At 44.8% G+C, this 16,755-nt stretch overlaps 1 protein-coding gene across 1 annotated transcript in view; it reads left to right on the top strand.

Moving 5' to 3' along the window:
* The window catches only part of CTSA (cathepsin A), a 50,582-nt gene that overhangs the window by 30,676 nt on the left and 3,151 nt on the right, over positions 1-16,755 (top strand). Inside the window, exons 10-13 of the mRNA XM_063960478.1 lie at positions 154-226; positions 471-619; positions 7,326-7,401; positions 7,524-7,613. Coding sequence (XP_063816548.1) covers positions 154-226; positions 471-619; positions 7,326-7,401; positions 7,524-7,613 — 388 coding nt within the window. The remainder of the gene's footprint in view (positions 1-153; positions 227-470; positions 620-7,325; positions 7,402-7,523; positions 7,614-16,755) is intronic.

Genomic DNA, 16,755 nt, shown 5'->3' with positions numbered 1-16,755 from the left:
CCCCCTATATTGGTTAAGCCCCTAAAACTATCCTATCTATTCATAGCCAATCCCTAATACAGCTGTTTGTTCCTTAAGAGGAGCTTGGGGCTATTGCCAGATAGTTTCCAATTTTCTGAAATAAAAGTTTTAAATTTGTTTTGATTTTCACAGGGATAAAGGAGACCACATTGTTCTATATTACCCTGGATTAATTTCACCTAAAATGCACATGCCCTTCTACAAGGTGAGTAATTGCTGAGTAGAACTCCTATTCCCTCCTGCATCCTCATACGCCTTCCTGGTCCAGTGCATGTCTTGCTCCTTCATTTAAATTCTTTCCAGTCCGTCTTGGCTTGTCCGTGTTTTATTGTACTTCTATTTCAGTTACTTGGTTTATATTCACATTTCTGCCTTGTAATACTTGAAAGTGAGTAACTTCAGTGTGCTATGCTGTCGCGTAATGCTGATGTGCATTCTGTCTGATGCAGAAGCTGGTTTTACTGGCAGATCTTCAGAAGCCCATTAAAATGGACCCTCCATGTGTTAACAGTACAGCTTCCAGCACCTACCTGAATGACCTGTTTGTGAGGAAGGCCCTGCATATTTCACCTGAGGTTAACAAATGGGAGGTTTGCAGGTGAGTCTTAGAATGGAAATGTTTTGCATGGATTAAGTAATTATCTCTAAATGTTAGTAGTTTCTCTAACGTCCTAAGTGGATGCTGGGGACTCCGTAAGGACCATGGGGAATAGCGGCTCCGCAGGAGACTGGGCACATCTAAAGAAAGCTTTAGGACTATCTGGTGTGCACTGGCTCCTCCCCCTATGACCCTCCTCCAAGCCTCCGTTAGATCTCTGTGCCCGAACGAGAAGGGTGCACACTAGGGGCTCTCCTGAGCTTCTTAGTGAAAGTTTTAGTTTAGGTTTTTTATTTTCAGTGAGACCTGCTGGCAACAGGCTCACTGCATCGAGGGACTAAGGGGAGAAGAAGCGAACTCACCTGCGTGCAGAGTGGATTGGGCTTCTTAGGCTACTGGACATTAGCTCCAGAGGGACGATCACAGGCCCAGCCTGGATGGGTCCCAGAGCCGCGCCGCCGGCCCCCTTACAGAGCCAGAAGGCAGAAGAGGTCCGGAAAATCGGCGGCAGAAGACGTCCTGTCTTCAACAAGGTAGCGCACAGCACTGCAGCTGTGCGCCATTGCTCTCAGCACACTTCACACTCCGGTCACTGAGGGTGCAGGGCGCTGGGGGGGAGCGCCCTGAGACGCAATAATAGACACCTTGGATGGCAAAAGAATGCATCACATATAGCTCCTGGGCTATATGGATGCATTTAACCCCTGCCAGAATACATAAAAAAACGGGAGATAAGGCCGCCGATAAGGGGGCGGAGCCTATCTCCTCAGCACACTGGCGCCATTTTCCCTCACAGCTCCGTTGGAGGGGAAGCTCCCTGTCTCTCCCCTGCAGTCACTACACTACAGAAAGGGTTAAAAAAGAGAGGGGGGCACAAATTAGGCGCAGTATTAAAGATACAGCAGCTATAAGGGGAAAAACACTTATATAAGGTTATCCCTGTGTGTGTGTATGTATGTATATATGTGTGTATGTATGTATATATGTGTATATATATATATATATATATATATATATATATATATATATATATATATATATATATATATATATATATATATAGAATATATATAGATTATATATATATATAGAATATATATAGATTATATATATATATATATATATATATATATAAAATCTATCGCTCTGGTGTGTGCTGGCAAACTCTCCCTCTGTCTCCCCAAAGGGCTAGTGGGGTCCTGTCCTCTATCAGAGCATTCCCTGTGTGTGTGCTGTATGTCGGTACGTTTGTGTCGACATGTATGAGGAGAAAAATGATGTGGAGACGGAGCAGATTGCCTGTAATAGTGATGTCACCCCCTAGGGGGTCGACACCTGAGTGGATGAACTGTTGGAAGGAATACGTGACAGTGTCAGCTCTGTATAAAAGACAGTGGTTGACATGAGACAGCCGGCTACTCAGCTTGTGCCTGTCCAGACGTCTCATAGGCCGTCAGGGGCTCTAAAGCGCCCGTTACCTCAGATGGCAGATATAGACGCCGACATGGATACTGACTCCAGTGTCGACGGTGAAGAGACAAATGTGACTTCCAGTAAGGCCACACGTTACATGATTGAGGCAATGAAAAATGTTATTACACATTTCTGATAATACGAGTACCACCAAAAAGGGGTATTATGTTCGGTGAGGAAAAACTACCTGTAGTTTTCCTGAATCTGAGAAATTAAATGAGGTGTGTGATGATGCGTGGTTTTCCCCCGATAACAACTGATAATTTCTAAAATGTTATTGGCATTATATCCTTTCCCGCCAGAGGTTAGGGTGCGTTGGGAAACACCCCCTAGGGGGGATAAAGCGCTCACATGCTTGTAAGGGCTCTACCCTCTCCTGAGATGGCCGCCCTTAAGGATCCTGCTGATAGAAAGCAGGAGGGTATCCTAAAATGTATTTACACACATACTGGTGTTATACTGCGACCAGCAATCGCCTCAGCCTGGATGTGCAGTGCTGGGTTGGCGTGGTCAGATTCCCTGACTGAAAATATTGATACCCTAGATAGGGACAGTATATTTTTGCCTATAGAGCATTTAAAAGATGCATTTCTATATATGCGTGATGCACAGCGGAATATTTGCCGACTGGCATCAAGTCTAAGCGCGTTGTCCATTTCTACCAGTAGAGGGTTATGGACACGTCAGTGGTCAGGTGATGCGTATTCCAAACGGCATTTGGAAGTATTGCCTTATTAAAGGGAGGAGTTATTTGGGGTCGGTCTTTCAGACCTGGTGGCCACGGCAACAGCTGGGAAATCCACGTTTGTACCCCAGGTCGCCTCTCAACATGAGAAGACGCCGTATTATCAGGCGCAGTCTTTTCGTGGACAAGCGGGCAAAAGATTCCTCATTTCTGCCCCGTGACAGAGGGAGAGGAAAAAGGCTGCAGAAATCAGCCAGTTCCCAGGAACAGAAACCCTCTCCCGCCTCTGCCAAGCCCTCAGTATGACGCTGGGGCTTTACAAGCAGAATCAGGCACGGTGGGGGGCCCGTCTCAATGAATTTCAGCGCGCAGTGGGCTCACTCGCAAGTAGACCCCTGGATCCTTCAGGTGATATCTCAGGGGTACAAATTAGAATTCGAGACGTCTCCCCCTCGCCGTTTCCTAAAGTCGGCTTTACCGATGTCTCCTTCTGACAGGGAGACAGTTTTGGAAGCCATTCACAAGCTGTATTCCCAGCAGGTGATTATCAAGGTACCCCTCCTGCAACAGGGAACGGGGTATTATTCCACACTGTTGTGGTACCGAAGCCGGACGGCTCGGTGAGACCGATTCTAAATCTAAAATCTTTGAACACTTACATACAGAGGTTCAAATTCAAGATTGAGTCACTCAGAGCAGTGATTGCGAACCTGGAAGAAAGGGACTACATGATGTCTCGGGACATCAAGGATGCTTACCTTCATGTCAAAATTTACCCTTCTCACCAAGGGTACCTCAGGTTTATGGTACAGAACTGTCACTATCAGTTCAGAAGCTGCCGTATGGATGGTCCACGGCACCCCGGGTCTTTACCAAGGTAATGGCCGAAATGATGATATTCCTTCGAAGGAAGGGAATTTTAGTTATCCCTTACTTGGACGATTCCCTGATAAGGGTAAGATCCAGGGAACAGTTGGAGGTCGGTGTAGCACTATCTCAGGTAGTGTTGCGGCAGCACGATTGGATTCTCAATATTCCAAAATCGCAGCTGGTTCCGACGATTTGTCTTCTGTTCCTAGGGATGATCCTGGACACAGTCCAGAAAAAGGTGTTTCTCCCGGAGGAGAAAGCCAGGGAGTTATCAGAGCTAGTCAGGAACCTCCTAAAACCGAGCCAAGTCTCAGTGCATCAATGCACAAGGGTTCTGGGTAAAATGGTGGCTTCCTACGAAGCAATCCCATTCGGCAGATTCCACGCAAGAACTTTCCAGTGGGACCGGCTGGATAAATGGTCCGGGTCGCATCTTCAGATGCATCAGCGGATAACCCTGTCACCAAGGACAAGGGTGTCCCTCCTGTGGTGGTTGCAGAGTGCTCATCTTCTAGAGGGTCTCAGATTCGGCATTCAGGACTGGGTCCTGGTGACCACGGATGCCAGCCTGCGAGGCTGGGGAGCAGTCACACAGGGAAGGAATATCCAGGGCTTATGGTCAAGCCTGGAGACATCACTTCACATAAATATCCTGAAGCTAAGGGACATTTACAATGCTCTAAGCTTAGCAAGACCTCTGCTTCAAGGTCAGCCGGTGTTGATCCAGTCGGACAACATCACGGCAGTCACCCACGTAAACAGACAGGGTGGCACAAGAAGCAGGAGGGCAATGGCAGAAGCTGCAAGGATTCTTCGCGGGGCGGAAAATCATGTGATAGCACTGTCAGCAGTATTCATTCCGGGAGTGGACAACTGGGAAGCAGACTTCCTCAGCACGACCTCCACCCGGGAGAGTGGGGACTTCACCCAGAAGTCTTCCACATAATTATAAACCGTTGGGAAAAACTCGACAGGTATTGCGCCAGGTCAAGGGACCAACAGGCAATAGCTGTAGACGCTCTGGTAACACCGTGGGTGTACCAGTCAGTGTATGTGTTCCCTCCTCTGCCTCTCATACCCAAGGTACTGAGATTGATAAGATGGAGAGGAGTAAGCACTATATTTGTGGCTCCGGATTGGCCAAGAAGGACTTGGTAACCGTAACTTCAAGAGATGCTCACGGAGGATCCGTGGCCTCTACCTCTAAGAAGGGACCTGCTCCAGCAAGGACCCTGTCTGTTCCAAGACTTACCGCGGCTGCGTTTGACAGCAGGGCGGTTGAACGCCGGATCCTGAAGGAAAAAAGGCATTCCGGATGAAGTCATCCCTATCCTGATCAAAGCCAGGAAGGATGTAACCGCAAAACATTATCACCGCATTTGGCGAAAATATGTTGCGTGGTGCGAGGCCAGTAAGGCCCGACTGAGGAAATTCAACTGGGTCGATTCCTACATTTCCTGCAAACAGGAGTGTCTATGGGCCTGAAATTGGGGTCCATTAAGGTTCAAATTTCGGCCCTGTCAGTTTTCTTCCAAAAAGAACTAGCTTCAGTCCCTGAAGTTCAGACGTTTGTAAAAGGGGTACTGCATATACAGCCTCCTTTTGTGCCTCCAGTGGCACTTTGGGATCTCAATGTAGTTTTTGGGTTCCAAAAGTCACATTGGTTTGAACCACTTAAATCTGTGGAGTTAAAATATCTCACATGGAAAGTGGTCATGCTGTTGGCCCTGGCCTGGGCCAGGCGTGTGTCAGAATTGGCGGCTTTATCCTGTAAAAGTCCTGTTCTGATTTTCCATTCTGACAGGGCGGAATTGAGGACTCGTCCTCAGTTTCTCCCTAAGGTGGTTTCAGCGTTTCACCTGAACCAACCTATTGTGGTGCCTGCGGCTACTAGGGACTTGGAGGACTCCAAGTTGCTAGACATTGTCAGGGCCCTGAAAATATGTTTCCAGGACGGCTGGAGTCAGGAAATCTGACTCGCTGTTATCCTGTATGCACCCAACAAGCTGGGTGCTCCTGCTTCTAAGCAGACTATTGCTCGTTGGATTTGTAGTACAATTCAGCTTGCACATTCTGTGGCAGGCCTGCCACAGCCAAAAATCTGTAAATGCCCACTCCACTAGGAAGGTGGGCTCATCTTGGGCGGCTGCCCGAGGGGTCTCGGCTTTACAACTTTGCCGAGCAGCTACTTGGTCAGGAGCAAATACGTTTGTAAAATTCTACAAATTTGATACCCTGGCTGAGGAGGACCTGGAGTTCTCTCATTTGGTGCTGCAGAGTCATCCGCACTCTCCCGCCCGTTTGGGAGCTTTGGTATAATCCCCATGGTCCTTACGGAGTCCCCAGCATCCACTTAGGACGTTAGAGAAAATAAGAATTTACTTACCGATAATTCTATTTCTCGTAGTCCGTAGTGGATGCTGGGCGCCCATCCCAAGTGCGGATTGTCTGCAATACTGGTACATAGTTATTGTTACCAAAAAATCGGGTTATTGCTGTAGTGAGCCATCTTTTCTAGAGGCTCCTCTGTTATCATGCTGTTAACTGGGTTCAGATCACAAGTTGTACAGTGTGATTGGTGTGGCTGGTATGAGTCTTACCCGGGATTCAAAATCCTTCCTTATTGTGTACGCTCGTCCGGGCACAGTATCCTAACTGAGGCTTGGAGGAGGGTCATAGGGGGAGGAGCCAGTGCACACCAGATAGTCCTAAAGCTTTCTTTAGATGTGCCCAGTCTCCTGCGGAGCCGCTATTCCCCATGGTCCTTACGGAGTCCCCAGCATCCACTACGGACTACGAGAAATAGAATTATCGGTAAGTAAATTCTTATTTTTTGTCCCCCTAATATTCATTGTCATTTTATATTAACATATGATGTGAGAACATAAAGGGGAATGCTGAAAATGGGTCTCCCATCTGTGCTAGCTGTACTTAGCATGTCTTGTAAAGATAAAAATTGGAGAATCGGTTTGTAGCTCTATATGTAGTCAAGAAGACTAAACGTAGTATAGAGGCTGTGTTTTTTTTGTTGTTGTTTTTTTGCAAACCTTAAACCTATAGTATGATTGTAATAAGAAATGTTCTCTCCTCCTGGAAAGGATTAGGTTGATCCTTTCACATATTGTGCTGACTGTGAAGCCTGTTATATCAACAAGAATCCTGTTGCTGTGCTGTTTTCTAATGATACCTGTAATGGCATCAGTTCTCTTCCTGCTAAGAAACACTTGAAGTAGAAAGATAATGAGAATCTGCGCAAACGTTACCGGTGCAGCTAAAATCTATAGTTCACAGTGCATATCCCTTTGCACCAACTTCTATACTATATCTGCTAAGAAACACTTAACACTCTGGACAGATTATTTTTTGTCTTGGGAGGCACGTAGTGAATTCTATTGGGTTTGCATGCAATGATATAATTGTGAATTAGAAAAAATAGTCCCTGCTTGAATATAGGCAGCAGCCAGAATAGTATGCCAACTCCACTTACCCTTCATAGGTACATATTTCCTGCCTCCCCTCCCCAGGTTCTTATATGCTGATCTACTAAATCCGTTTCATACTCTGTGATATTTATTAGGAAATGGTTTCACCATATAACATTCTAACGGCACACTCTTACATTTCTAGCTTTACTTTTTCTTTAAAAAAAACTAATTTTAAAATGTGTATGTTCTGCAGCTTTGATGTATACAGAAACTATGGACGCGTTTACGAGACCATGAAAGACCACTACCTGAAGCTGCTTAGCACTCTGGTGAGGGAAGTGGGGAGAAGGGGACATGCATGCATTCTCCTCATGAACATTGTATGTTAGACTTTCATGATGTTATAATATGGTGCTTCCTGACAGAAGTGTGTGTGTGTGTTTATTTTTAGAAATACCGTATTTTGGTGTACAATGGTGACGTAGACATGGCCTGCAATTTCCTGGGCGATCAGTGGTTTGTGGATTCTCTGCAGCAGAAGGTAGATATTGGAGCCCATCAATATTCCTTTCTTCCCACCATTCTGAACTCTTTTCATACATTCTGTTGCACCCATTTATCACATCTTTGGGGAAAAAAACAATTTACGATATTTTACTTGTGATGCATGATTTTAAAATACATACGTTATATATCTTTATCACTGACATACAGTAGATACATTTTGTACAACTTTATTGAAATGTTTTTGTGGTGTACAGGTAGCACCTGAAAGTCAAGATAATGGCCCTTATTCAATAAGGATTGCAATTTCTGCTAAAAAGCAGTTGCTGCAGTCCAATAGTTGCTGCCCAGAAATTGCAAAAAAAATTGCAGAAATTGTGAATTCATCCCAATATGCAGTCTGATCGCAAAACCATGTGCAATTCCCAGAACATCGAAAAAATTTCCTATTCGCGCCAGGCAAGGTCGCCCACAATTCTTGCAATTGTGGTTGTTGCTGACATCAAAGGCCTTCCTAGGCACCCCTGCGTTTTTTCAGACAAACCCAGAAAACGTCAGGTTTCACTTTCCACCCAGAAACGTTAGCTTCCTGTCGGTCAAACAGCGGTTGCATTGCAATCACGATGTGTGTTCTGTCGCTATTATTCACACATGTGCAGTCGTTCACTAATCTGCCAGATTGTGATTTGCAAATTTTGCTATCATTACTGAATAAGGTCCTATATTCTCCTCTTAACGTGAGCTTGCAAACAACAAAATGCAAGTGCAAACCAGACTATTTAGGCAAAAATGAAATCTACAATACCCTGGTTGCGTAAATGTGCACGCTCTTTTACAGTGGGGCTATAGTGGTGTAGAGTTAATCATATTTGATACCATATTCTAAGGTAATAGGCACCTGCCAGCAATTAAAGTGATTGACCCCAAAAAATGAGGCACTAGTTATGTAGTATTACCTTTTTTTTTTAGTTTTCTTGGATGCATCCATAGCCATGGTCCACATAGAGCTTTCAAAAAGTCTATGGGATTTCTTTGTTGTAAGGTAGAGTACAGTAGTGGGATATAAAAGAATCCAGTTATTTCCAAGATCAAGTTGATGATGGGAGAATGAGGAAAATCACAAAGCTATGGAGAAGCATGCTGCAAAACATTTGTCAGGAACTGGTCACTCCCTGCTTGTGACAGCTACAACCCCATATTAAACATAGAAACATAGAATTTGTCGGCAGATAAGAACCACTTGGCCCATCTAGTCTGCCCCCTCTTTTTTTTTTTTTTTTTTTTAATATTATTTTTATCTCTAACCTTATTTGATCCTTATTTCTTTGTAAGGATATCCTTATGTCTATCCCATGCATGTTTAAATTGCTCTACTGTCTTAGCCTCTACCACCTCTGATTGGAGGCTATTCCACTTGTCCACTACCCTTTCTGTGAAATAATTTTTCCGCAAATTTCCCCTGAACCTCCAGTCTCAGTGCATGTCCTTGTGTCCTATTGCTTCTCTTCATTTGGAGAATGTTTCCCTCCTGGACTTTGTTAAAACCCTTGATATATTTGAAAGTTTCTATCATGTCCCCCCTTTCCCTTCTCTGCTCCAAACTATACATATTGAGATTTCTTAGTCTTTCTGGGTATGTTTTGTGATGTAGGCCATGCACCATTTTAGTTGGCCTCCTTTGTACAGTTTCTAATGTATTAATATCCTTTTGAAGATATGGCCTCCAGAACTGAATACAGTATTCTAGATGAGGCCGTACCAATGACCTATACAGTGGCATTATTACTACTTTCTTTCTGCTGCTGATTTCTCTCCCAATGCAGCCAAGCATCTGACTAGCCTTCCTCATTGCCTTGTTACATTGCTTACCTGCCTTTAAGTCATCTGAAATAGTGACTCCTAGATCCCTTTCCTCCTCAGTAGTTTCCAGTATAGTGCCATTAATACTGTATTTAGCTTTAGGATTTTTGAGACCCAAGTGCATGATTTTGCATTTTTTGGCATTAAACTGTAATTGCCAGACTCTTGACCATTCCTCTAGTCTACCTAGATCCTCAATCATTTTGTTTTACCCCACCTGGTGTGTCTAACCTGTTGCATACCTTTGTGTCATCTGCAAAAAGGCATACTTTCCCTTTAATGCCATTTGCAATGTCGCCAATAAAGATATTAAAAAGCACTGGTCCAAGTACAGATCCCTGGGGTACTCCACTGGTAACATTTCCCTCCTGTGAATGCACTCCATTTACCACAACTCTGTTTTCTATCCTTCAACCAAGATCTTATCCATTCAATAATCCTAATATCCAATCCCAAACTTTCAAGTTTATTTAGCAGTCTGCGATGTGGAACTGTGTCAAAAGCCTTACTAAAGTCTAGATAAGCTATATCCATGGCTCCACCTTTATCCATCACTTTAGTCACACAATCAAAAAAGTCAATAAGATTTGTTTGACATGATCTCCCCCCAGTGAATCCATGCTGTTTGGGATCCAGTAAATTGCCGGATTTGAGATAATCTACAACTATTTCTTTTAAGAGTGTTTCCATCAATTTCCCTACTACTGATGTAAGACTCACTGGTCTGTAGTTTGCCTCTTCCTTGCTTCCACTTTTGTGCAGTGGGACTACGTTTGCTCTTTTCCAGTCCCCTGGAATTACTCCTGTAGCTAATGACTGGTTGAATAATTCTGTCAATGGTGCTACCAGCACTTCTTTAAGTTCTTTTAGTATCCTTGGATGTATCCCATCTGGCCCCATAGATTTGTCCACTTTCAGCTTTGAGTTCTGTTAGGACCTTCTCCTCTGTAAATGTACTTGTTTCATTTTCCTGAATATCCCTGCAACTTAACTGTGGCCCCTTCCCCTCTCTTTCAGTAGTAAATACTGAGCAAAAATAATCATTAAGATCTGCTATTAAATTGTCTCCTTTAACAAGACTCCCAGTGTCCGTCTTTAGTTTTATAATTCCGCCTTTTGTTTTTCTCCTTTCGCTTATATACCTAAAAAAAAGTTTTGCCTCCTTTACCCACTGACTGGGCCGTTTTCTCCTCAGCTTGTGCCTTTGCACATCTGATTACCTTCTTTGTCTCCTTCTGTCTAACAAGATATATCTTTTTGTCTTCTTTATTTTGTGTCTGCTTATATTTCCTAAAAGCCATCTTTTTTGCTCTCACAATATTTGCTACTTCTTTTGCAAACCACACTGGCTTCCTTTTCCTTGTGTTTTTCCTAACAGTTTTGATACAAAGGTCTGTTGCCTTCAATATTGCACATTTTAATGTTTCTTTTTCATCCACTAGGGGTCACTGGAGTACTCTTGGATATGGGCGGCTTAGCAGAAACAAAGGCACTGAATATTTAAATTTAGAACTCTCCACTCCTCCATATCCCAGAGTACCTCAGTGTACTACCCCAGTGTTTTTTCCGTGCTCACAGCACTAACATCGGCTTGTGGGAGTTCCCACACTTTGTGGAAGATTTTATTAATTTTTTCATTTTTACTTTTACTTTTTAATTTTTACACTTAGCACATCCCTTCCCAGTTTCTGGAAAAACATGGGTCCGGGATGGTGCCGCTGCAAGGCAGCGCATGGCGTGTCGGTCCTCACAAAGAGCACCCTCACAGCCACAGGCAGCCCACTGTCTCCTGCAACAGCTGGACGGAGCTTACACATAGAAGCCCCGTCGCAGCCATGATCTGAGGAGCTGGACGGAGCTTACAGATAGAAGCCCCGTCGCAGCCATGACCGGACGTCGCAGACCTTCCTACAAAAGGTATGCTGGGGAAACGGGGCGGTCAGCGCAGGCTGCCGCCCCGCTGTGTGGGGTCCGTGGGTAAAGCCGACCGCTCACTACCGTGATAGCCGCTCCAGTGCCCCGTCTGCCGCTCCGACGCCCCACGCTCCGTCCCCCAACAGGCGATCCGTCCTCCCGCCAACGCGCCGCCCGCCACAACCGCCAGCGGTGCTCACACAGGGAGACCCGCCGCACAGAGGGAGACCCGCCGCAGCTTCGCTCTGTCAGCGGTGCTCTCAGAGACAGACCCGCGCAGCTTGCCTAGCGACGCCGCGCTCCGGCCAGCCGATCTCTGCTGCTCTGGACTATGGTACCTCGCCTCCCTGCAATGAGCTTCCCGGCTCCCCGCTGAGACACAGCGCTACAGGGAGTACAGGGAAGGGGGGGGGGATGGGGGACCTGGCTGATTACTGCGTGGCTGCAGCTGCCAGATGCTGCAAGGGGAAAATCACGGTGTAATAGGCTGTTGAGCCTATATATATATTAACAGGCTGCCATATCTATAGAAGTTATTAATATTAACAGGCTGCCATATCTATAGAAGATATTAATACATAATTAACTGCAGGCAGAGCTTATATTAAATGTGACCTGCCTGTGATTGTATTGTAACCTGCATGCGAGTATCAGTGAAAACTAGACTGTGATTATCAGTGTATACTAGACTGTGATTATCAGTGGCAGCAGGTATTGTGACTTCTCCTGTGAGTTTCAGTGTAAGCATGGCATGGGGGCCATTTTAATCATGTTTCCTGTTTCTTCCAGTGGTAATTCCAGAACATTCCTGCCCTACATCTCTACGCCACCGGAGGCGCAGGGGTGTTAGTGGGAATTTTGGGTCAGGTTTCACATAGGCTAGCCATGTGAACTGTATTTAGCCATAAATATATATATATATATATATATATATATATATATATATATATATATATATATATATATATATACATACACCTTAAGTACACATTTTACTGAGTCGTGCAAGTGTCTGTCCTTTGGCTATTGTGGTGTCTGTCTGTATAAGGGGTAAGGCTCCAACACAGACTAAATATAAGGTTTACTACAATGTCTGTACATAAATCTACCACAGATTCAGTTGGTTTGTAGGTTTCCACTCCGGAAGCCGGGTCAGTCCCAGATCCTATGTTAAGCATTGGCAATTCAAATCCGCTCGACGGGAGCGGTAAGATAGGAGTCTCGGAAGTTACTCCGCCAGCTCTAACGAAGGAGTCTCAGTCTTTCCAAAGGTCCAATTTCCCTTTGGGTACCAGGGTGTTAATTTAACTGGTCTTATAACTTAATGCAGTCTGACAATTATATGTCAAACCTCACAGCGATAACTACGAGTGAGAAGGGAACATTAGACCAGCAGTCAGATAGTGCGGGGTTTTGACAACCATACATTGCTAATGACCAGTGAGTCAGTGTCTCAATTTTTACAGAGACTAAGTAGACTCTAACATCTAATCCGTCGAATTTAATAAATCTTCAATGAGTTATTATTTAGAATATCTGACTAACATTTAACTCTATTTACCCGTTTCCACATCTAAATGGGACAATCCGCCATTGGTGAATTCGTCTGTGACAAACATTATAAAGACCCAAGATACATTTGGGTCACTAGGCGCTCTATGTATGGAAACAATGACGATCACGTTAGACTTATCGTTAATGAGAATCTGCAGAGTATCTCTGTAAAGCTTCTGCTGACGCCTGTTACCTCGATTCTCGCTTTTCATCGTCGCTAGTTTCAGCACAACAAGGCCAGAAGTTGTTTGGTCCTAAATTTGATATTCAGACCATTGCCGCCTCCGGTATCAAAACGGAAATACTTTGGCCCGACGTTTAATCCCTTTAGACTTCAGTCTTTTCAAGGCTGTGGTACAAAAACAGTCACGACTTGTAACGCCAGGGTGCTAAAGTCAACAAGCCAGTGGCTTGACGGCCTCTTAGGCCATTTCGATTTTCCAATTGTGGAAGCGCGCCTTTACATCCAGACTTCCACTCATGGATGTATCCGCTATTTACAGTTTAAAAGACAAGACTGCCTATGTCGGACGAAATTAGGCGTTTTGGCAGGTTGCCATTCTGTCTCTGCTGGTTTCAGCTGTTTTTTATTTCCAGGCCTGGTACACCAACAGAGTCAGGGTTACTTATTCCCCTCTGTTTGGGGTAACGAAGCCGGAGGGCTCCGTCGCAGTCTCAATCAGCAAGTCACTTACTACAGTTTGAAAATGGATTTACTGCGGTTAGTACTTGCATATTTGGAGCCACAAGATTGCATGATTGCGCTTGATCTTCACAATGCGTATTTACCCATTCCGGGTTGGTCATCGCATCACAGGTTCTTGCGTTTTGCAATACGCCACAACTATTAACCATTTCAGGTTCTACCGTTTGGCCTCTTGTCAACGCCTCGGGTATTCACCAAAGTGATGTTGGTGATGATAGCTCATCTCAGAGCCCTGGCGGTGACAATCGTTCCATACTTAGACGATCTGCTCATAAGAACTCTGTCTCAACAGAGGTTCCTCTTAATTGCGCTACTAACGTACACCACGGTGGCAGGTCAAGTTCAAAATATAATTCCGTCTGAACGACTTCAATTCCTAGGTATGATTATAAATACGGTAAATCAAAGAGATTTACCTACTACACCAGAAAGAACAAATATACCATCTAGTACAATTAGTGCAAAAGCCACGCACACTAGCGGTATATTGGTGTATTCGCCTATTAGGAACAATGATGTGTTTTCAAAGCGCTTTAGTTCGCCGGGTTTTCACTCGCATTTCCCACAGGGGGGCGAGGGTGTATATACTCTGGACGAGAGTCTCAGAGGTTGAGGAGTTGTAGTTAAAAAGGTCAGCGACAGGGGTTCTAAAACGGATCACGACAGATTGCTGTCTATAAATGTCCTGGAACTCCGTGCAATTTACAATGCACTACATGCTTCGCTTTCAGTCTGTCCAAGTGCAGTCGGACGACGCAACGGGAGTTGCATACACAACAACCAGGGAGGACCGAGAAGCCGCATGGCAATGCGGGAGGTAGCTCGAATCCTCAATTGCCCAGAACACCATTAGGTGATGTTGTCGACGGGGTTCATTCTGGGAGTGGACATCTGTTAGACAGATGATCTCACCCGTCGGATTTTCATCCAGAAAACTGGGCATTAAATCCAGAGGTGTTTCACTTGTGGATTCACAGGTGGGGTTACCCTCAGGTGTACATGATGGCATCTCGCCACAATTACAAACGCTCAGTATGTGTACAGAACGACAGATCACAAGGGCAGTGGCGGTGGAGGCTCTCACATTCGTGTGGTCATACAGCCTCGTGTATCTGGCTCCACCGTTTTCCGCTGCTCTCTCCGTTGCTAAAACGGATCATAAGACAGTTCGTCACAGTCATACTAGTGATATCTCATGGGTTTCGGAGAGCTTGCTTCTCGAATCTCCAAGGAATACTCGCACACGATCTTTGCCCGCTCATAATACGTCCAACCTGTTACAACAGGGACCGTTCTTTTACCCCTATTTACCTATGTGCTGCGGTTGATGGGGTGGTGGTTCAGACCGCCCTCTTAAGAAAAAACATAGGGCATTACAGTATTGGTTATACCAACCATGTTACGAGCTAGAAAGCCGCTTACGGCAGCTCATTGTTGCAAAATTTGGTGTGCCTATATAGGTGGGTGTGAAGCTCGGAAATTTCCGACATCTTTCAAGTTACCCGTATTCTGTTCGTTTACAGACGGGGTGGGATGGAGAACTGCGTTTATCTACACTGAGGGTGCAGGTATCTGTGTGGTCAAGTTATTTTCAAAGACGTTTGACTCTATTGCGTCGGTACACACCTTTCTACAAGGTGTCATCAGAGTGCAGCCTCCATTTATCCCACCTACAGCGCCATGCGACTTGAAGCTGGGTTCAGATTTCTTAGTTTTCATATTTTGAATCCTTACAACAAATGGGGATTAAGTTTCTCACTTGGAAAACGTTTTTTCTTTTAGCCTTAGCTTCGGCAAGTGGTTTTGTTTTCACATTTCGGTGCCTTGTATTCCAAGCCACCGTATTTGGGTTTCCTCATGACAGAGCGGAACTTCGGACGAATTCCGATTTTCTTATTTTTCACATCAATAAACAATAGTGTTTCCTGTGTTGACAACACATTCTATAATTCTGAATGTGGTACGCGCATTACGCGTTTATATGTCCCGAACGTCTACAGTTTGTAATACGGATACGTTGTTTGTTCTCTATGATGCTGCCAACTGGGGTTAGCCAGTTTCTCAGCAGACATTATCCAGTTGGATAAAACTGACTACATGTCAGGCTTACCTTAAGGCTAAGTTACAGTCGCCTAGGTCAGTAATAGCTCATCCCACAGGTTCTGTGGGAATGTCATGACCAGCTGGTCGTGGAGCTTCTACGACGCGGCTACATAGTCTTCAGTGCACACGTTTGTGCGCGTTTACACGTGTTGAAACGTTTGCGGCATCAGCATCTAGCTTTGGCCGCTTACTGTTACAGGTGTCAAACAGCTCTCCCGCCCACGAGGGAAGCTTTGGTAAGTCCCAAGAGTACTCCAGTGACCCCTAGTGGATGAAAAAGAAAATAGGATTTTGGTACTTACCAGGTAAATCCTTTTCTTTGAATCCATAGGGGGCACTGGACGCCCACCCAGAGCAGTTTTACCTGGGTTGTATTAAGCTCAGAGGAGCTTATGGTAACACATTTTCACCGATTGGTTCAAATTATAAAGGTCTATCGGTTATGGTGTCAACTGTTTAGTTGACAGTAACGTTGTGTCAACTTTGTTGTTGTCCGTTATGTTATAGGAATTCTCCATTGTCAACCTCTCTATAGTTCCTGTTCGCTCAGTAAAAAACACTGAGGTAGTACACTGAGGTACTCTGGGATATGGAGGGGTGGAGAGTTCTAAATTTAAATATTCAGTGCCTTTGTTTCTGCTAAGCCGCCCATATCCAAGAGTACTCCAGTGCCCCCTATGGATTCAAAGAAAAGGATTTACCTGGTAAGTACCAAAATCCTATTTTCCCACCTCTCCTGCACTGTTTCCAAGTTCCTCCACTCTGCCAAAGAATCGCTTACACATTTTCCCATCCCTACAAAATCCGCCTTCCTAAAGTCCAACACCTTTGTTTTTTCATGGGACGAGTCAGTCTCTGTCTTAATGCTGAACCATACTGCTTGATGATCACTGGATCCCAGGTTTTCACCCACTTTTACGTCCGATAATCTGTCTCCATTTGTAAGTATTAAGTCTAATATTGCGTCTTTCCGAGTGGGCTCCCTCACCAATTGGTGGAGGGATGCTCCCTGAAGGGAATTTAAAATGTTCCTACTTCTAGT

This window comes from Pseudophryne corroboree, chromosome 3 (assembly GCF_028390025.1).
Source record: "Pseudophryne corroboree isolate aPseCor3 chromosome 3, aPseCor3.hap2, whole genome shotgun sequence".
Taxonomy (NCBI): domain Eukaryota; kingdom Metazoa; phylum Chordata; class Amphibia; order Anura; family Myobatrachidae; genus Pseudophryne; species Pseudophryne corroboree.
The sequence above is the reverse complement of the archived record's forward strand: the minus strand, read 5'-3'. Positions and strand labels throughout refer to the sequence as shown.